The 22,800-nt window shown below is 42.5% G+C and overlaps 2 protein-coding genes across 2 annotated transcripts; one reads left to right on the top strand and one right to left on the bottom strand.

Annotated features, from left to right (window-relative positions):
• Positions 1 to 4: 4 nt before the first annotated feature.
• LOC106139814 (uncharacterized) lies at positions 5 to 22,537 on the top strand. The gene is given in 27 exon segments (XM_060952632.1): positions 5 to 164; positions 266 to 648; positions 1,394 to 1,536; positions 2,478 to 2,627; positions 4,583 to 4,715; positions 4,949 to 5,051; positions 5,499 to 5,709; positions 8,098 to 8,198; positions 9,023 to 9,151; positions 12,445 to 12,615; positions 12,651 to 12,761; positions 12,797 to 12,907; positions 12,943 to 13,345; positions 13,381 to 13,498; positions 13,536 to 13,783; positions 13,819 to 14,075; positions 14,111 to 14,221; positions 14,257 to 14,367; positions 14,403 to 14,513; positions 14,549 to 14,652; positions 15,052 to 15,217; positions 17,160 to 17,242; positions 17,556 to 17,656; positions 19,278 to 19,417; positions 20,154 to 20,260; positions 20,751 to 20,894; positions 21,314 to 22,537. Coding segments are annotated over 27 exon segments (3,987 nt in total). The 5' UTR covers positions 5 to 128; the 3' UTR covers positions 21,315 to 22,537.
• On the bottom strand, positions 9,919 to 11,830 carry LOC132903764 (uncharacterized). The gene has a single exon (XM_060952796.1). The coding sequence runs from the start codon at positions 11,612 to 11,614 to the stop codon at positions 10,199 to 10,201; it is 1,416 nt and encodes a 471-aa protein (XP_060808779.1). The 5' UTR covers positions 11,615 to 11,830; the 3' UTR covers positions 9,919 to 10,198.
• Positions 22,538 to 22,800: the final 263 nt, after the last annotated feature.

The following is a 22,800-nucleotide window of genomic DNA, read 5'->3' as shown; positions in this document are numbered from 1 at the left end:
ATTCTAGACTTTTAGAATGCGCCATTTTTTTGCTACGAAAATTAAGTTTGATTGACGTAAGAGCCTGACAAAATTTTCGAGTGCACTTCAAGAAAACGAAAACACACATTTTACCACCTACATGTAACATGTTCTCATTGAATTCTATAAATACACAAAATCAGGTGAGTCTCCTTCTTCGTACCGGTTTGGTAAAACACACTTTAACAATAACAAAACATATTTTTGTTTGTCATCTGTATAACCTTTATTTCTCTTCTTGCAGATTCTAATTAGTTTTAGTCAGTTATCGTCTCGATATTCCAGTGTTTTCAAGCGGCAAAAGCAAAGTAGTGGCCGACACAAAGATGTGAAGCAAAAGGAGAGCAGTTCATATTTGCGTGATGCAACAATTTGCAAAGAAAGTTTGGAGGAGACGTTGAGGAATTTGGATAAGAATGTCCTAGAAGAGATGCGTAGAGTGGACTTGCGGAGCGTAGCTCTGCTGACGGCGCCGCGGCAGTCCACCTCGGCCTTCGCGGCGCTCTCGGGGACGTCTTCCCGGAAAATCTCATACATTTCTGAGGATTCATTTGAGAAAAACAAAAATGGGTGGTCAGAGCGATTCACTCCGACTGTGTCAGTCGAATTTGGTGGAAGCAAGACCAGGTAGGGCTTTAAGTAGGTTTATTAAGCTAATGAATCTTATGTATGAACTAACAATCCACATTATGCACTAATTTCAGTTTGTTATTGCCAGAAATCGCACATATTGTTAGTATTTAAATTTCTATATTGCATCTCACTATTATCTTTAAGTTCAGGGTCTTCTAAATAAATGCATGTGAGTGATACTTTGTATAGGTATATTTTGGGAAAAGATTTGGCAAAGTTTGTACAGTTTGAATGTCAACAAGTCCTCTTGGGGATTTATAATGTTCTTTCTATTGTTCCTCTGAGGCTGACCAACTGTTTTAATGTGTCATTTTTATATTTATATATATCTTTAAAATGCAAGGGTGACCGACTGATCTATCTACACAAGATAGTTGCTTTGATGTTAGCATCCCTAATGATAGAGAACGGGAGATAGAGGGATTTTATGTTTTATGTAGGCAGAGCCACGGGCGCTCTCTAGTATAGAATTTTGCTGGAAAATCATGGTTCTCCATGGGGTGTTCTAGTTCTCTATATGATTTATAGCCTTTAATATTGCCTAGATTTAGTCTGCCTGTGTTCCAAATTACAGATATTTTTCAAATTATAGCTCTACGTAGTCTTTAATATATTAAATGTACAGAATCTTTTGTTACTATTGTATATGTATTATATTAATTATTTATTGATATTAACTAAAACATTTGTTTAAACATCATTAAGCTAGTCAAATAAAACAGTTTTTCGTCTCTTACAGACTAACACTAACAGGCTCTGTCCTGGGCGTGCTCTCGCGGTCGGTGGCGCACTGGCGGCCGGAGGTCCAGCTGCGCGGGTTCAAAACCCAGCGCGGGGTGACCGCCGACCAGAGGCGGAACCCCAACCTGGTCAACAGACTGCGTAAGTTATTTGGTTGGTATGGACTTCTAGTGTACTATATCTACATAAAAACATGGCTCTTTCCCGGAGGGGTAGACAGAGAGTACGTCTTCCCACTTGCTGCAATACCTGCATATTTTTTTGGCAATAAATAATCTCATGTTTTTTAGCAATAAAAAACCAAGACCCAGGCCAATCAAAGACAGTTTATTTCACATCATGCCCTGGCCAGGATGAGAACCCTTGACCTCTGATTTCATAGAGAAGCGCAACTATACAATACAATAATATAAAGAAATATAGTTAATTCTATTAAAAAATATGTACAATGGCGGACATTAGTGTAGTAAAGTGATCCTTTCTCAACCGAAATTTACACAACACTTTTTTTCGGTATGTACAATTATTAGAATGAAAAGAATTTACTGACAAGCCTCTATTCTCAAACAAAACAGTGTTATCAAAGGTCGGCGGGTTCAACTCAGTGTTTGTGGTCGTTAGCGTGATAACGGTTAATAGTACGCGACGATGTTCTAGAAAAAGGGCCGATGTTATTTTGAATGACTAGCTTCTCCCCGCGACTTCACTCACATAAGTGACGAGATATCAAAACACATGGTCGCAGTATGTCTATCGCGCAGAAAGGATGTTTATTATTGACTGTCACTTTTTTGACAATTCGCTTCTAATACTTACTAATTTCGTATAAACCAATAAATCACAACAATGTATTCTCTCGTCCACATTTCTATTCTAAGTTTGGATAATTGCGAAGTTGACGTTATTGTACGACGGAATGGGCTAGCAACCTGTCACTTTGAATCTCAATTCCTTCATAAAGCCATACACCCGAACATGGCATCTGCCTTTTCAAAACTTTTGGCTCAATATACCCCGCGAGGGATATAGATGTGACTTTACGAATGTGTGTTAATACTAAATAACCTCATTCCCTCTTGCAGGCTTGAACACAACGGAGAGCACAGAGAAGCAAGCGGTGTCCGGACCAGACGTGGCCCCGAGGCTGGAGAAGCTGCTGAACGAGGAGCACCACCTCAGCAGCCAGCAGAAGGACAAGATCAAGATCGCCTTCGCTGAGGGATACTTGGCTGGTGAGATTTAATTTATTTATTTTATTTATTTGAAAGGCCAACAACCATATATCGCTTAGTTTTATGCATGCATTATTGAATATTCCTCTATCTCCTATTTTCATCTCCCCCACACATGATCCAATAATGTCACACACATGAACAACTGATGTCCCACACACGAGCAGTGAATGTCTCGCACAGGTCCTTCTAATGTGCTATAAATGACCCATGTATATCTTACGTGCGGTCCGCGAATTACTTACACATAACTCGCGAATGTAGGTACCCAAAGAAGTCTCTTGTGTGACCCGTGAATTTCCCATACTAGGTCCCAAATACTGTCATAGAAAGTCCCACTCGGTAAATCGTAAAAATATCACACTAGACAAATGTCGCACAAATTACCCTCAAATGTCAAAAACTACTTACGAATGCTACAAACACTAATCACACCAGTCCAAAACTCAACTCACTAAAACACGACATTTTACCCACAATATCTCATGTACAACTCCCGAAGGTCCCACAGTCTGCCGTCAAATATCTAATACTACCCACCAATGTCTCAGACATTACCCTCAACAAAAATACCCAGGAGTACACATTACCATTACTACCCGTAGATGAACCCACACACGACCCACAAATTTCCAAAACTGCTTACAACAAATCATACATTACCAACGTCTCACACCCGACCCACCTTTTAGCTAAGTGCGCATCCTATCGTAAAGTAACGTAAAAGACCGCGAGACTTGGAGGAACAAACATATTGACTTACGAATGCTCCACACTTAGCCCAAAAATGTCCAAATATAGATTCACTAATGAACGAACCCACAAATGACCAAAACTACCCACGAGTGCCCCCACACAAGACCCACACATGTCCCACAAAAGTCCCACCCATCTTTTAGCTAAGTGCGAATCCTATCGCAAGGTAACACGAAGCATACCGCGTCCGGTCCCGAAGGAACGAACAAGAAGACTCACCTGTTGACTGACGGCGCGGCCGGCGATCAGGACAAAGTGAAGATATCGTTCGCTGAAGGGTATATGGCCGGTGAGATAGCTTATTTAATTAAACGTTATGAAAGTGATAACTTTTGTAAAAAAAGAATCGAATCCAATTGATATCCACCTCTTTTTGAAGTCATAATTTCTTAACCTTCTCCTAAGTGTAGCAAACACTTTCCTAAAAACCGCATCGAAATCGATTCAGCGAAACGCGAGATAATCGCGGACAAACATGCAAACATACATTTTTTTAAGGTGGTTAATAATGTGTCTTTTTGTTCGTCTTTCACGTCAATTATTGCATAGGTACTTATAGTTTCTTTACGTTAGTAGGTTATAATTGTGTCTCCTCCTGGCTTTAGTCCCGGTCGCATCCTCACCTCTCTGGAGAGGAGCCCGGGGTACGCCATCGACCATGGATTCTGGATTGGGTGAGTCAGGTTTTTACACGAAGCGACCCCCGTCTGACCTCCGCAACCTTTGCAGGGAACCTAACCCGTATTGGATAATACCATTTGTGTCATCAAACCTAAAAAAAATTAGCCAACTGGGTTTGAGTTGCATCAAATAGCAAACAAACCAGAAAGCTAAAGATAAATTTTTAAACACTAGTGACAATAAGACACTAGTTTGTTACCGCTTCTTCTGCACTGACGCCTTGGAAGCGGCAGTAAACTTAGTTTTAGGTAATTTATTTGACGTCAACCAATGTTGTTAAACCATACGTTTTGACAATTATTAAGCGATATGAAGTATCCTATAGTAATGAAAAAAAAAATGAATTTTGAATTTGAATTTTGAAACAAACTTAAAGCTATACAACAAATAAAATAATAAAAAAAACCGTTATGAATCATGATCCTCACTTGATGCAGAGATTCTGACAGGTTGCTATAAGTCCATAAGGTGCACATAAATATTCCCAGAAGGTAACTCCTATCTTCTCGTTGTCCCAGGTTCGCATCCCGAGAACGCGCGCGGCACCAAGGCGTCCAAGTACCTGAAGCTGGTGCAGCAGCTGTTGACCATCGTGCTGTTCCTGGCCATCTTCGTCAGTCTGATGGCGTCGGTCAGCGGCACCGTGTTCCGGTCAGTCAGTCAGTTAAATAAGGGCAAATAATCAAAATCTATCCAGTAGTGTTTATTTGTTACAAACAAAAAAATACCAAAACTTTGCAAACACCTAAAAAAGATCTCAATTGGGGCCTTTCAGCCGACTGTTGGTTCAGCCTGCCGCGCGAATTTAGCGCTACCTACAAAGAAATACAGGTATTTTGTAAATAGAATTTGCATATAAAATGGATGAATGTTTTATTTGACAGGATCCAACTAGGCAACCAGGTGGAAGTCGACCCCGAGGACATCTCCGTCACGTTCGACGACGTGAAGGGCGCGGACGAGGCCAAGCAGGAGCTGCAGGATGTGGTGAGCCATTGTCGTTCTTTTACTTTTTCTTCTTCTTATTTTCTTCTCAATCTTCTTATTCTTCTTCTTCTTTTTCTTATTTTTGTTCTTTCTTCTGGCGTCAGACACAGTTACATTCTCATCTCTGTGAAGAGGAACTAAGGCTGCGGTTTTGACAATAATTCTGAATTGGGTAATCGAAGAAGCAGAAGGTTTACATACATATATTTCTTGCGGGGTAGCCAGAGACGTTTATAACATTGACAGTCTATTATATATCTTTAGCGAAGTAGATAAAACCAACAGTCTTGAAAAGGGTGAAAATCCACGTTCGGCTGTATGTCTTAGTGATAGAATTGAGATTCAAACAGTGACAGGTTGCTAGCCAAAACCTGACTTCTTTATAAGTCAAATATACCGATATATATCGCGAAAGTTTAAAAATGAGTTTGCATGATCTACCTTCAGGTGGAGTTCCTGAAGTCGCCCGAGAAGTTCTCGTCGCTGGGCGGCAAGCTGCCCAAGGGCGTGCTGCTGGTGGGCCCGCCCGGCACCGGCAAGACGCTGCTGGCGCGCGCCGTGGCGGGCGAGGCGCGCGTGCCCTTCTACCACGCGGCCGGGCCCGAGTTCGACGAGATCCTGGTGGGCCAGGGCGCGCGCCGCGTGCGCGACCTCTTCAGTCAGTGTACTCCATGCACTAACACACCACACTCCACACTCCGTACATCGTACGCCGTACATCGTACACCGTACATCGTACACCGTACATCGTACACCGTACATCGTACACCGTACATCGTACACCGTACGATCGCGTTCATATCTGCAGTCATAGTTTTAAAATTCTTACGGGTTAAAATAGCGTGCACTGTGGTTCCACTAGATACACACACACATGCATATTTAAAAAGTATAAATATTCCATCAAATGAATACGGTCTTTAATATCAATGATTACTAAGTAAAACAGTTTATTATTCTATGACATATAACATAACAAAACAGAAAGAGACGGTAATCAACGATGGCCGAACTGGGCCCGATTATTGTCGATCGAGATATCGTCGTCTCTCATTATTTGCATAAGATTTGCCTATAGAGGGAAGCCTGCGACTGCCAGACTTATGTCATTTCAATAAAGTTGAAAGTTTGTCTGCACACGACCCTAACATAGATGTGGTTCCTTTGAAAGTTATTGGGTAACAATTTTATTACTTCGTGTGTGCAAGTGAGATCTAAGATATATTAGATAATCTCGCTTGCTCACACTCGCTTGTTCTAGTTACTAGCGTTATTCCGAAGTTATTCAAGGAATTTTTGTCTATATAAAAAAAAAATATTGTTACTGACAATTTTTAATGTTTCAAGGTGCCATATGAACTAAGTAACTGACTGACTAACTAACTAACTGATATCTAAGAATTACAATACCCGTGTCTTCAAACACGGAAATCAGCAAGACATATTAAACAAGAGGGAGCAAAATAAAACATTCAATAATTAAAATTAGTAAATTTTATTGAAACAGTTTACCTATAGTTTTGTTTACATATTGATGATTATATAAAGGTATACATAAAGAATATTACACTAATTTACTTCTCATTTACTTATCTCCTGTTATTAAGGTTACAGCTTAATTATTCGTTTTCATAAAGAAAAGATATTGAAGCTGTCCTTAAAATACTATCTAAGTAGTAGTTTTAATATAAACTGGCAGAACCTTTCACGCACTATATGGACTCGATGCACAGGGTAGTTGTCTTGCACAAATGATATTGTTGGCATACCATCAATCGGATAAATACACCGCACAGTTGGTAACATGGTTTCTTCCAGCACTTGCACATAATGAGCAGCTGTAGCGCGTCCTGCTATCCACATCTGTTCTCCAGGTCCAGCAGCACTCATCCAGCCCCACATATTTACAGATATGCGTCCAGACTCCATATTTGGCACAATATTTTTTTCTTCATACCGAGTTGCATTTCTTCGCCATAAATGAAGCCTACCGTGTTGCTATGACGTAAACGAACTTTTCGTCCGTAAATATCGCTTTGTTCCAGTAAAAATCCAAATACTGCCGAGCAAATTCTAAATGTTTTTGCTTATTTATTTCGGATAAATACGGCTTTCTTGCTGGCTGTCTGTGGAATAGTCCCTCACGGTGCAAACTCGACGAACAGTGACCACTGATGTGTCGAATTGTTCCACAAATATTCTGGTCGGTATGAAGCCATTATTTTCGTACTGTTCCACCATGGATCTCCGATGTGTGGCGTGTCGCTGTGTTGATAAGCGGACGACGGCCGCTGCGCGGTCGACTTTTTACACTACCCTCTTCTTGATGGCGCGTTACCCAACCCATCACCGCTTGTTGTTTATAGTGTTATTTGTGTGAATGTGTGAGTGACAGCGGTGACTGCAAGCTATAAAGTTTTGCGAACTATGACTGCAATTATGAACGCGACCGTACATCGTACACCGTACACCGTACATCGTACACGGTACACCGTACATCGTACACCGTACACAGGTTGCTAGCCCGTCGCGTCAAAGAGCACACGGAACACGTTTCATGAGGAAGAAAATACAAATACAAATCTCTTTATTGAAGAGAGAGAATTGAATTTGTAGAAACACAGGTAGAGAAGACGTTACAAACAGTTCATGTCACTGTTACCTGTCTTCAGAAGATATACTTAAAAGACATAAGACAAACTTCAATCAAATAAAATTTTAATCATTTAATAATAAAATTAAAATCTAAATTAGCATAATTTATACTTTAAAAAAAACGCAAATATTTCAAAATGATTACTTATATAGACATCCAAGACCCTGGTCAACCAGACAAAGTTCGTTTCTCATCATGCCCTGGCCGGGATTCGAACCTGGGACCTCCGGTGTCACAGACTACCGCTGCTGTACAGAGGCTGTAAAAAGTTCTTATAATGTGGAGATGTCAATGCGCCAAAGGCAAATAGTATATAGAATTTTAGAATAGAATATTTATTGGCTTATGACTAGGGTTTACAAAAGGTGCCATTAATTTATTATATTACAGAGGCGGCAAAAGAACGCGCTCCGTGTGTGATCTTCATTGACGAGATTGATTCTGTCGGCGCCAAGCGGACCAACAGTGTGTTGCACCCGTACGCCAACCAGGTGACAACTACAATACAATACAATACAAATTATCTTTATTGCCCATAAAAAAAGAATACAAACATAGTAAAAACATACATTATGAACATGTTGAGCAAAGGCGGACTTATCGCTAAGCAATCTCTTCCAGCCAACCTTTGGGTAGTGAAAGTTAAAATCCTGGAACCGGGTGGGCTACATACATGTTCATATTAATTTAATTTCTAAAACAATATACATTGTGTCGTATACGTAGACGATGACTATATAAATAATAAATACATCAAACATTTTACTGAACCACAATCCTTCAATTTAAATTCATTTATGGCATAACATTTTATACATTACAGTTGTAACTACTAAAATAGTCACTGGTATAATAATGGGTGCATCATGAACCCTGTAGGGCATAGCAACATTATTATTGGAACGGCAAGCGGTTTTTTCAGTTTAATTAAGTATGATTTGATTTTATTCAATTCGCATGGATGGCGACTAAGAGATAGGCTTATAAGCTTGGAATTCCTTCTTGCACGTGATAAGTAAGCAATATTCCTTGCGGGGTATACAGACCGAACTGTCCTGAAGAGACTGATATGCCACGTTCAGCTGTTTGGCTTAATGATAGATTGAGATGCAAATAGTGACAGGTTGCTAGCCCGTCGCCTAGGAATCTCAAGTTTATAAGCCTATCCCTTAGTCGCCTTTTACGACCCCCATGGAAAAGATATGGAGTGGTCCTATTCTTTTTTATATAGGTGCCATGAACCACACGGCACTAAGGAGTCATTCTGTTGTACAGATAAAGTTTTAGATATAATCATGAAAGTAATGTCCGGCAGACGATAAACCAGCTGCTGTCGGAGATGGACGGGTTCCACCAGAACGCGGGCGTCATCGTGCTCGGCGCCACCAACCGCCGCGACGACCTCGACGCCGCGCTGCTGCGCCCCGGCCGCTTCGACGTCGAGGTGAGGCGGCACACACACAGACACAGAGAGACACACACACACAGAGAGACACACACACAGAGAGACACACACACACACAGAGAGACACACACACACAGAGAGACACACACACACAGAGAGAGACACACACACACACAGAGAGACACACACACACAGAGAGACACACACACACAGAGAGACACACACACACAGAGAGAGACACACACACACAGAGAGACACACACACACAGAGAGAGACACACACACACACAGAGAGACACACACACACACAGAGAGACACACACACACACAGAGAGACACACACACACAGAGAGACACACACACACAGAGAGACACACACACACACAGAGAGACGCACACACACAGAGAGACACACACACACAGAGAGACACACACACACACAGAGAGACGCACACACACAGAGAGACACACACACACAGAGAGACACACACACACACACAGAGACACCCACACACAGAGAGACACACACACACACAGAGACACCCACACACAGAGAGACACACAACCAGAGAGACACACACACACACAGAGAGAGAGACACACACACACAGAGAGACACACACACACACAGAGAGACACACACACACAGAGAGACACACACACACAGAGAGACACACACACACAGAGAGACACACACACACAGAGAGACACACACACACAGAGAGACACACACACACAGAGAGAGAGAGACACACACACATATAAAGAATAGATCTATTTTCAAAATTGGATGCTGGGTATTACAGGTCGCGTCATCTAAAAAGAACGCTCGAAGAAAGTGGAGGGGTTGTGTTTGCGCATCGGTACATTCGCGCAAGAAAGTAGTAACCTATTGTTTTTTTTACATTTACCTTTCGCACTCGGCTTTTTCCATAAATTATTAGTTTAAATAAAAAAAAAATAAGATAGAATTGTTTGGTTCAGTATAAAATGTTTAATCAAAATAAAATTAAAATAAAGTAACTTAAGCAGGTACTTTATCGATCGCATATAAAGTGGAACTATGGTGAGAAAGAAGATAAAAAATTATAATAATGTTGAAACTCCTTCCATTAAATCGCCATCGGTGACGTGAAAACCAGACGAGGAGGCTGTGTTATTGCTTGAGGTGGCCATTTCATGGTCGTCACTATCATCATTTGAGTTTTCATCATCACTAGATTCAGTATCATCATCCCCTACCCGAATAATAAATGTTTCCGTCATCATGTCGACAACATGATCGCTTTTACAATAATCAGCCTCTATTTCCTTTACTTTGGTGCATAATTTTCCCCATTCTGTTGCTCCCATTAAATTTACTTTTTCATTAACCAGGTCAGTTATCTGTGTAAGGTTCCAACTTACATTTTTGCTGGCGACATATCCCTTAATTTGCGACCAGGCCATTTCTATAGGATTGAGGTCCGGGTGATATGGGGGCAAACGAAGTACAGAATGGCCTGCTTCGTTCAATATGGCGTCGATATTAAATTTCTTAAATTGTTCTTTGTGTTTCTTTACTATATTATACAACTCCGGCTTTAGCATTGATTCTTCAAATTCTATTCCTTTTTGACGAAGCCAGCTTTGCATTTCTGCTTTCTTTGTACTGGATGTTGGTGCAGCATCAAATTGTTTGTTGTGGTACGATGCATTGTCCACTACCACGACTGAATTAGGAGGTAAATTTGGCACAAGTTTAGTACGGAGCCACCGCTCGTAATTCTCATAATTCATATTGTCGTGATAGTCACCGCTTTTTGTCCCAGCTTTGAATGTAAGTAGAGCGTTCGGCACAAAACCATCTTCACCACCTGCGTGTATTATGACTAAGCGGCTGCCCTTAGATAGAGGTTTTTTAATGCCTTTGGTGGGATCATCTGTCCAAGAATGGTGAGATATATGGGAACTATCAATGTATGATTCATCGGTGTAAATAATAGATTTTCCGGCCTCTCTATATTGTTTTATCTTTCTGAGATATTCAATTCTTAGAAAGCGAATTTGCGACTGCTCAATCAAAAGTTTTCTATTGGTTTCTGTTCTTTTCCACTTGAAACCAATTTTTTTTATTATTCTTCTTAGACTGGCTGCAGAACCTAGGAAATCTAGGTCATCCTTTAGCTTCCTTTGCAACCTACCTATAGTAGGTAATTCTTTTTCTGTGATGTGGAAATTGTGAATGATTCTTTTTATAACGCCCTGGTCAAAGTTGTCAATGTCTGTTATGGGCTTTTTCTTTATTCGTTTGTTTTTGCCGGGAGTTCGAAAAACAGCAAGGAATTCTGAATTTTTTGTTCCTTTGACAATCCGTCTCACTGTAGACTCGGAACATTTTGTTGCCGCTGCAGTCCGTTTAATGCATTGTTTTAAGTTATCAACTGCATTATTATCAGCTTCTCTCTTCATAAAACAATATACGTCATAAATCATTTTTCTGACTTGTCGATGTAATACCATTTTATAATCAAAACTTTAGTGCGCGATAGTATTTCGAGAACAAACGTAACGTAACCTCAACTCGGATGGTAAAGTTCGACTGACAAACCAATAGAGCATCCTGCAAGCATTCCCCGCCAATCGCTGCGTGTCTCGCCCGCCCCGCGTCTCACCTCATACCACCAAATAGACCGATAAATCGTCTAATGCGCATCTTGACCGTTAGCGTTCTTTTTACATGACGCGATCTGTACTTACTGAACGTCTCATTGTGCCGTTTAAGTAAAACGTCGCAGGGAAGAGAAATGATAGATGATTTAAAAAATGTATAGAATAAACTAAGAATAAAGGTAAATTTTATGCATTGGGTCTTATTAGCATTTAAAAGAAGATTGTTGGTTGAGAAACAGTTAGGTAAAGAACTTACATTTTCGCTCTGGCGATCTAATTTAAATATTGACGAAGTTTGCGCAAAAGTGTCTGATGATCAACGCAATCAAATGCTTTAAAGAGATCGCAAGAGACTCCAACTGAATCCTGTGAACAGAAATAATATAGAAATAGGTCTATAATTGCCAAGGTCTGTTTTCTCTTCTTTTTTGAATAAAGGGATTAATTTGCTACATTTCTAATGTCTATGATTTAACTTATAATAGTAACAGATATTTTCCGGTAACATATATGAAAGTAACTGTTGCAATTTCGACTCTGTTTTCAATGTTAAATTTGAGTTACATATTCTGTGTTTTGTTTGCGAGGACCATTAATTAGCTTTTTTGCTAGCTAACTGTATTTCTATTGGATTATTTATAGGTTGGTGTCGGTCTTTATTGAAATAAAACCGTTTGCAGGTGCACGTGCCCACTCCGGACTTCGGCGGGCGGCGCGACATCCTGCAGATGTACCTGTCGCGGGTGGCCGCGCACCCCAGCGTGGACGCCGACGTGCTGGCGCGCGCCACCACCGGCTTCACCGGCGCCGACCTCGAGAACATGGTCAACCAGGCGGCGCTCAAGTAAGGCGTACTGCGTACCGGGTACTGGGTACTGTATACCAGGTACCAGAGTATCTGTGGCGAGTGGACGCCGACGTGCTGGCGCGCGCCACCACCGGCTTCACCGGCGCCGACCTCGAGAACATGGTCAACCAGGCGGCGCTCAAGTAAGGCGTACTGCGTACCGGGTACTGGGTACTGTATACCAGGTACCAGAGTATCTGTGGCGAGTGGACGCCGACGTGCTGGCGCGCGCCACCACCGGCTTCACCGGCGCCGACCTCGAGAACATGGTCAACCAGGCGGCGCTCAAGTAAGGCGTACTGCGTACCGGGTACTGGGTACTGTATACCAGGTACCAGAGTATCTGTGGCGAGTGGACGCCGACGTGCTGGCGCGCGCCACCACCGGCTTCACCGGCGCCGACCTCGAGAACATGGTCAACCAGGCGGCGCTCAAGTAAGGCGTACTGCGTACCGGGTACTGGGTACTGTATACCAGGTACCAGAGTATCTGTGGCGAGTGGACGCCGACGTGCTGGCGCGCGCCACCACCGGCTTCACCGGCGCCGACCTCGAGAACATGGTCAACCAGGCGGCGCTCAAGTAAGGCGTACTGCGTACCGGGTACTGGGTACTGTATACCAGGTACCAGAGTATCTGTGGCGAGTGGACGCCGACGTGCTGGCGCGCGCCACCACCGGCTTCACCGGCGCCGACCTCGAGAACATGGTCAACCAGGCGGCGCTCAAGTAAGGCGTACTGCGTACCGGGTACTGGGTACTGTATACCAGGTACCAGAGTATCTGTGGCGAGTGGACGCCGACGTGCTGGCGCGCGCCACCACCGGCTTCACCGGCGCCGACCTCGAGAACATGGTCAACCAGGCGGCGCTCAAGTAAGGCGTACTGCGTACCGGGTACTGGGTACTGTATACCAGGTACCAGAGTATCTGTGGCGAGTGGACGCCGACGTGCTGGCGCGCGCCACCACCGGCTTCACCGGCGCCGACCTCGAGAACATGGTCAACCAGGCGGCGCTCAAGTAAGGCGTACTGCGTACCGGGTACTGGGTACTGTATACCAGGTACCAGAGTATCTGTGGCGAGTGGACGCCGACGTGCTGGCGCGCGCCACCACCGGCTTCACCGGCGCCGACCTCGAGAACATGGTCAACCAGGCGGCGCTCAAGTAAGGCGTACTGCGTACCGGGTACTGGGTACTGTATACCAGGTACCAGAGTATCTGTGGCGAGTGGACGCCGACGTGCTGGCGCGCGCCACCACCGGCTTCACCGGCGCCGACCTCGAGAACATGGTCAACCAGGCGGCGCTCAAGTAAGGCGTACTGCGTACCGGGTACTGGGTACTGTATACCAGGTACCAGAGTATCTGTGGCGAGTGGACGCCGACGTGCTGGCGCGCGCCACCACCGGCTTCACCGGCGCCGACCTCGAGAACATGGTCAACCAGGCGGCGCTCAAGTAAGGCGTACTGCGTACCGGGTACTGGGTACTGTATACCAGGTACCAGAGTATCTGTGGCGAGTGGACGCCGACGTGCTGGCGCGCGCCACCACCGGCTTCACCGGCGCCGACCTCGAGAACATGGTCAACCAGGCGGCGCTCAAGTAAGGCGTACTGCGTACCGGGTACTGGGTACTGTATACCAGGTACCAGAGTATCTGTGGCGAGTGGACGCCGACGTGCTGGCGCGCGCCACCACCGGCTTCACCGGCGCCGACCTCGAGAACATGGTCAACCAGGCGGCGCTCAAGTAAGGCGTACTGCGTACCGGGTACTGGGTACTGTATACCAGGTACCAGAGTATCTGTGGCGAGTGGACGCCGACGTGCTGGCGCGCGCCACCACCGGCTTCACCGGCGCCGACCTCGAGAACATGGTCAACCAGGCGGCGCTCAAGTAAGGCGTACTGCGTACCGGGTACTGGGTACTGTATACCAGGTACCAGAGTATCTGTGGCGAGTGGACGCCGACGTGCTGGCGCGCGCCACCACCGGCTTCACCGGCGCCGACCTCGAGAACATGGTCAACCAGGCGGCGCTCAAGTAAGGCGTACTGCGCACTTGTACCGGGTATCTGCGGCGAGTGTAAATACAGGGTGACATTTAAAACAACTGCAACCTTTTAAACATAGACTATACCCATGCTTCTGAGCCGTGTGAGCCTATTTTTATTTAAATTAATCGTCACATTTAAAAACCCTCAAAAACTACTACTAAAAGAAATTAAAACTAAACATGTAAATGAATGTCCGAAAAATAAATTATTTTTCTAGTATCAAGATCAAGTAAAGTACAGAGTTGTCGAGATCGCTCAGCTGAATGAATTGTGTCGTTGACCTCTGAATCTTACGCGTCGCTTTTCCGCCGGCCGGGGTGATATGACGTATTTAGGATCGTGGATTTTGATACTTTTATTTTCGTATAACCGTGCGTGATGCCCAGGGCCGCCATCGAGGGCGCCAGCGCGGTGGGCATGCGGCACCTGGAGCACGCGCGCGACAAGGTGCTGATGGGCCCCGAGCGGCGCGCGCGCCTGCCCGACGAGGAGGCCAACGCCATCACCGCCTACCACGAGGGCGGCCACGCCATCGTCGCCTACTACACCAAGGTAAGTACCTACACGTACACACCTACTACACCAAGGTGCGTACCTACACATACACCCCTACTACACCAAGGTGCGTACCTACACGTACACACCTACTACACCAAGGTAAGTACCTACACGTACACACCTACTACACCAAGGTGCGTACCTACACGTACACACCTACTACACCAAGGTGCGTACCTACACATACACCCCTACTACACCAAGGTGCGTACCTACACGTACACACCTACTACACCAAGGTAAGTACCTACACGTACACACCTACTACACCAAGGTGCGTACCTACACGTACACACCTACTACACCAAGGTGCGTACCTACACATACACCCCTACTACACCAAGGTGCGTACCTACACGTACACACCTACTACACCAAGGTGCGTACCTACACGTACACACCTACTACACCAAGGTGCGTACCTACACGTACACACCTACTACACCAAGGTGCGTACCTACACGTACACACCTACTACACCAAGGTGCGTACCTACACGTACACACCTACTACACCAAGGTGCGTACCTACACGTACACACCTACTACACCAAGGTGCGTACCTACACGTACACACCTACTACACCAAGGTGCGTACCTACACGTACACACCTACTACACCAAGGTGCGTACCTACACGTACACACCTACTACACCAAGGTGCGTACCTACACGTACACACCTACTACACCAAGGTGCGTACCTACACGTACACACCTACTACACCAAGGTGCGTACCTACACGTACACACCTACTACACCAAGGTGCGTACCTACACGTACACACCTACTACACCAAGGTGCGTACCTACACGTACACACCTACTACACCAAGGTGCGTACCTACACGTACACACCTACTACACCAAGGTGCGTACCTACACGTACACACCTACTACACCAAGGTGCGTACCTACACGTACACACCTACTACACCAAGGTGCGTACCTACACGTACACACCTACTACACCAAGGTGCGTACCTACACATACACACCTACTACACCAAGGTGCGTACCTACACGTACACACCTACTACACCAAGGTGCGTACCTACACATACACACCTACTACACCAAGGTGCGTACCTACACATACACACCTACTACACCAAGGTGCGTACCTACACGTACACACCTACTACACCAAGGTGCGTACCTACACGTACACACCTACTACACCAAGGTGCGTACCTACACATACACACCTACTACACCAAGGTGCGTACCTACACGTACACACCTACTACACCAAGGTGCGTACCTACACGTACACACCTACTACACCAAGGTGCGTACCTACACATACACACCTACTACACCAAGGTGCGTACCTACACATACACACCTACTACACCAAGGTGCGTACCTACACATACACACCTACTACACCAAGGTGCGTACCTACACATACACACCTACTACACCGAGGTGCGTACCTACACGTACACACCTACTACACCAAGGTGCGTACCTACACATACACACCTACTACACCAAGGTGCGTACCTACACATACACACCTACTACACCGAGGTGCGCTCGCATCGCACCGCTGTACATAAACATGGACAGAGACCACAGGCTCGAGAACACTGAAAAGCCATATTCAGCAGTGTGGCTTCATGATGTAGAAGAGATTCAAATAGTGACAGGTTGAGAGCCCATCGCCTGCAAGAGGAATGCCAAGTTTATAAGCTTACCCCTTAGTCGCCTTTTATAACATCCATGGAAAAATTGAGGAGTGGTCGTATTCTTTTTTTTTTTCATACATACATATAGTCACGTGTACCCTTGCGGGACAGACAGCGCCAACAGTCATTGAACAACTGATAGGCCACGTTCAGCTTTTTGGCTTGAGGATAAGATTTTTATTTATTGGTGCCGGAAACCACACGGCACATCTAGTATTAAGAAGTTTAGTTAAATTGATTCCAGGACTCCCACCCGCTTCACAAAGTGACCATAATCCCGCGGGGGGCCTCTCTGGGACACACGGCGTACATACCGGCTAAGGAAAGGTACGTATTATAAGTAAAGTCACTCTCGCAATTATGTTATTATCAAATATGTTATTATATTACGAATACAAGTGAGGTTTGTCTTGGATGTCTTTTTTTGTCCATACAGACAAAAAAAAGACATCTAAGTAAGCAAGGGTTAAAAACATAATTTCTCTTGCAAATGTAAATATAAGAGTGTAAGGTTTTATTTATACTCGTGTGAGTGTTTTTTGATTAGTGCAGTTTACCCCGCAATGGGTAAAGACGTGATGATATATACGAGGACATTTTTGTGTCCGTACAATCGGAGTTGACATAATTTCCGTTGCAGATACCACGTGACGAAGCAGCAGCTGCTGGCCATGATGGACACCATGATGGGCGGCCGCGCTGCCGAGGAGCTCATCTTCGGGAACGACAAGATTACCTCTGGTAACTAACTACCTATTATTTATATATATACATTTTTATTTATGTACATCAATGTAAATGTAATGTAATAAGAATATATTTGATGCTATTTGAATCCTTATGAAATGTTTTCAGATCAATTTTATAATAACTGCGAATCATTGTCACAGTCTAAACTATATAAGTCACTACAAGACGAGCAATAGAGATAACTATCAAACCTCATCAACAAGAGTGTCATCCATAAATATATAATAAACTTAAATGTAAACTAAATAAAATATAAAATTATAGTGTAAAAAATAACACAAACAAAAATAAAACTTAATATAAGGAATCATCTTGAAACATATTTCAAGATGTCCGCGATGTAACTACAAAAGTTGTTGCTTTAATAAGGTCTAATTCAAATGTTTTAATAGGGATGTGGACTGTACTCAAATAAGTATAAAATTTTACCACAAAAAGGTAGTTTCTATAGTAAAATTAATAAAAAACACAATATTTTCTTCAATAAACAATGGGTTATTTTTTTATTTAATAAAATGTAATTAAATATATCACTCTCAAGTCACGTGACAATGAACACCAATCAAAATGCGTGACGTCACGCGTTGCAATACAAGAATTTTCGCTGTCAAGTACTATGGTGTTTGTTGATATTTGAATAAATTTTTAAAGGTTTTCCCATAATGGAAAGTGGATATATTAAGGCAGATAGTTCAAATTTGCCAAGAATTGATTGTTTTACGGTGGCTTATTTCTTCGCAACAAATAAAAACTTCTGCTCTGCTGAATTTATAAAATGTGAAGGCATCCATGTAAGTAATATACTCAAGATACATTATAATAGTAATAGTAGGTATTTTTAAACTCGAAAAGATAAATTATAAGTTAAAAATGAAATAATATGATTTTGACATATCATTGGCCAACTATAATGAAAGAACGAAACATTGTTTACTTTATTTCTAACCTAAAAATTCGAGTTTTCGTCTTTGAAAACTTGAAGAGAAAAATTATTTTAATACAAGTAAATGTAACAAATATTATCAAACTTACATCAAAACGATCCTTACAGAAATACATTTTACTTTGTGTAGATACAAGTGCCGGATCCCGACGGGCTAATTGATGCCACTTTTTCCGCATTGTTTTTGTACGTGGAACGTAAATAAACAGTTTTTCAGGTGTTTTAATAGTTGTACTTTTATACTGCCGCACCGCACAATATTCATAAAATTTTGAATTCATATTATTATCACACAACTACGAAATAACTATTCATTAGATACAACTTCGACAATATTTTATAACGCGTGACGTCACAGCGGCCGTTTGACAGGTATCCGCGTTTTGGCGCGATATTTTAAATGGAATTTTAAATAAATTATTTTAAAGGAATTATTTGAAATAAAAAAATAATAATAAATAGTTTGGGTTATATTTGGTGCTTATGCATGGATTTAAACACTTTCCCAAAAATAGTCCACATCCCTATTCAATACAATAGGATCACTCCATTTCTTTCCATTGGATGTCATAAAAAGGTGACTAAGGCAATAAACACATTCATCTATCATGATGCAATACGGGTAAGGTTGCGGATGTCAGATGTGTGAGTGACAGCGTGTGCCCGCAGGCGCGTCGTCGGACCTGCAGCAGGCGACGTCGATCGCCAGCCACATGGTGCGCGAGTGGGGCATGAGCGAGCGCGTGGGGCTGCGCGCGCTCGAGCCCGCCGCGCCCGCGCCCGCGCTCGGGCCCGCCACCAGCGAGCTGGTGCGTATGCACTGCGACACTCTCACCGCACTATTTACTAATATACAGGGTGACTTTTAAAATAACTGCATCATTTTAAACATAGACTATGCCCATGCTTCTGAGCCGTTTGAGCCTATTTTTATTTAAATTAAACATCATCATTTTCACATTTAAAAAAACCCTCAAAACTACGTCACACCTAAACATAAATGTCAGAAAAATAAATTATTTTTCTAGTATTAAGATCAAGTAAAGTACAGAGTTGTCGAGATCGCTCAGCTGAATGAATTGTGTCGTTGACCTCTGAATCTGACGCGTCGCTTTTCCGCCGGCCGGGGTGATATGACGTATTTAGGATCATGGATTTTGATACTTTTAATTTTTTTCGTACTTTCTGAAATATGAACCGATATTTTTCTTTTAACATTTTCAAATATCCTTTAAATGAGTACACTTAGCAGTTAAATTTATGCAGTTGAATTAAAAGTCACCCTGTAGATCTCTTAAATCTAAATCGTGGACGAATGCACATTGTTTACATTAAAAAAAACATGAATTAATGTAAATCTAATTATTTCAATACGAATATTATAAATCATGTAGAAATATGTGAATAATATAATGAGATATGTATATAGTGAGTTGTTCGAAATAAGCCATCTTCATAAACATTGTACACGATTTTAGGAAGAACATAACATGTATGTAATCTAAGGAACTTATATTCCTATTCATATTAGTTATTGTGTAACAGGTGGACACGGAAATTAAGAAGATACTGAACGAGTCGTACGAGCGAGCCAAGACGATCCTGAAGACGCACGCCAAGGAACACAAGGCGCTGGCCGAAGCCCTGCTCAAGTTAGTGTTGTTACATACATACAAAAAATCACGCCTTTTTCCCGGAAGGGTAGGCAGTGACTACATCTTTCCACTTGCCACGATCTCTTAGTGTTGGTGATAGAAAGAATTGTGTTGACATTGACAACATGCATACATGTAATCACGTCTTTACGGTGAAGACAGAGCCAAAAACTGAGAGGCCACGTTCAGGTGTATGCCTTATTGGTGGAATTGAAATTCAAATAGTGACAGGTTGCTTGCTGCTAGCCCGTCGCAACAAGAATCCCGTGTAGATTCCAGCTCACTGCAAAAGTCCTTGCGTTAGTAAGGTCCAATTCAAATTTATTATTATGGGACACTTCTTACATCAGTTAATAACAATTGTCATATCTTTTGGTTTCACAACATTGATTGCGGCAAACTAATTACTTAAAACTAAGTTTAATGCCGCTTCCGCGGCGTCAGTGCAGAAGACAACCTGAAATGTATTGTTGTCACTCTCCGCCAGATACGAGACGCTGGACGCCGAAGACATCAAGGCGATCGTGAACGGCGAGAAGCTGAAGGCGGAGCGCAGCAAGGGCAAGGAGCCCGCGCCCGCGCCCGCGCCCGCCGCCGCGCCGCACGCCGGCCTGCTGCCCGCCACCGCCTAGTGCGCACACACCTACATTCGTTTCGGTGCTAACCGATGCTCTTGCGTCATCAATATTTTTCAAACCATGAGCAATTCTGCAATTTCTTCCTCGTCACTATATAGTATAAAACAAAGTCGCTATTTTAGTCTGTTTGTATGTATGCTTAAATCTTTAAAATTACGCAACGGATTTTGATGCGGTTTTTTTTTAACAGGTAGAGTGATTCGAGAGGAAGGTTTTTATGTATAATTTTTTCCGAATTTTGCACCCTTGCGAAGCCGGGGCGGGTCGCTAGTTATAAATATTTTAAAGAAAAATTTACACCTTTAAATAAAAAAAAAATTTAATTGAGAACCTTTTGATGTCAGAGTTAAAAAGAGCCAAAATATGTTAGCATTAGTGACCCATCCCAGTTAACATAAATGTATTGTTTCAGACGCCCGCCGCCACAGTGTACTGAGAATTTTGCAGGCCGCGACACAGCAATAAAAATAAGCAAAACTAACGGAGTTTTCATTGTAGCTAGACCTGTGGGCTCTGTACCGATAAATTGTGAGGAAATTATCATGAATTTTTTTGAAGCTGAATGATTAAATACCTAAAAAAATAAGAAAAAAGTTCTGTTTTTCACTAGTCCTCTTGAGTGTTCTGTTTTTTATTGTAAAAGTAGTTTTGGCGCCAAGCAAAAAGCCTTCTAAATCCTTCTCCTTAGTGTAATAAACGGTTTCCTGAAAACCACATCAAAATCATTAAAACAGCGCCTGTTTTTCTTTATGACATAACACCCTCTATTTTTTTCTACCTTGATTTATACGTGCAAAATGGAGTGCATATAAAAGAATGGATTAGTTAAAATTTAGCAAATATAACCCAATAGTCGGTACAGAGCACGCGTTTGTAGATTATTGTTTTAAATAAAGGTCGTTGACACTGCGACATAAAGTTACGTTTACATAGAAATACTTGTCACAGTTTAAATAACATTGAAAAAAATGTGAATAGTATCGTGCTTCTGCTGTGAAGGTGTAGTACAGGGAGTGATCTGCTAGCATCGTGAATTAGTTCAATACATGGTGTATTGAACTAATTCACGATGTGCAAATTATATACCAAAATACAAGAAAGGTCTTGAATGCCAATACTGAATTTGTCACGTAAAAATTACTCCGATTTTTAAGAAAACATAAATTCATTATGTTTCCCTTTTTTATGAGGTGCACGTTTTGTGGAAGATTATTATTCAGTGCAAATAGACGTTTAAGATTTAGAGGGTTTTAAAACGGTCTGCTCACCTTGCCTCGCTATTCATTTAATGGCTTTAATTTGTTATTGCGATCAAATTGCATCAAAAATCTCACTTTGCAACACCACTAACTTATTTAGAAACAATTTGTCAGTCTTTCAAGATTGCTGGCTCCGTTTACAACGCAAGGGATATAGACGTGATTATATGAATGAATGAACAATTTGGTAAGCAACCAAATTGCAAAGTGAGTAGAACGGTTTAGACGTGTAAACTACCGACTTTTTTGTTCTCGTTTTATCTGAAGTTAAACTCGGGTTATTAAAAATTTCATTTGTAACTCGCTTTTCGTAAGACTTGGGGTTATTGTGACGTAAATATTATGTAAATATGAAGTTGAATAAATATAGCTAGTTATTTCGGCTGTTTCATTTCAATAAAGCAATGTTTCTGCAAAGTAGTATACCGAGCAGACTATTGTCTACTCTGTCTACCCTACAACGGATAAAAAAGTGATGTTTGTACAATTTTTAATACCTACAAATCAAAAAGGTCTAGCTTGTACAGAGTAAATAAACACAATTAGAAATTAGCAAGACTTCTCGATTCCTTTGCACTCCACGCTGGTAAAGAAAATATATTTAGATTCTGTTATAATATTCATAGCTATATTCTACTAC

This window comes from Amyelois transitella, chromosome 29 (genome assembly GCF_032362555.1).
Source record: "Amyelois transitella isolate CPQ chromosome 29, ilAmyTran1.1, whole genome shotgun sequence".
Lineage (NCBI taxonomy): Eukaryota > Metazoa > Arthropoda > Insecta > Lepidoptera > Pyralidae > Amyelois > Amyelois transitella.
Note: the sequence above shows the minus strand (reverse complement) of the source record. Positions and strands in the feature narration are given on the sequence as shown.

Bases quoted from the DNA above. Each gene is read 5' to 3' on its own strand.
- LOC132903764 (XM_060952796.1), bottom strand. From the start codon at position 11,614: ATGGTATTACATCGACAAGTCAGAAAAATGATTTATGACGTATATTGT.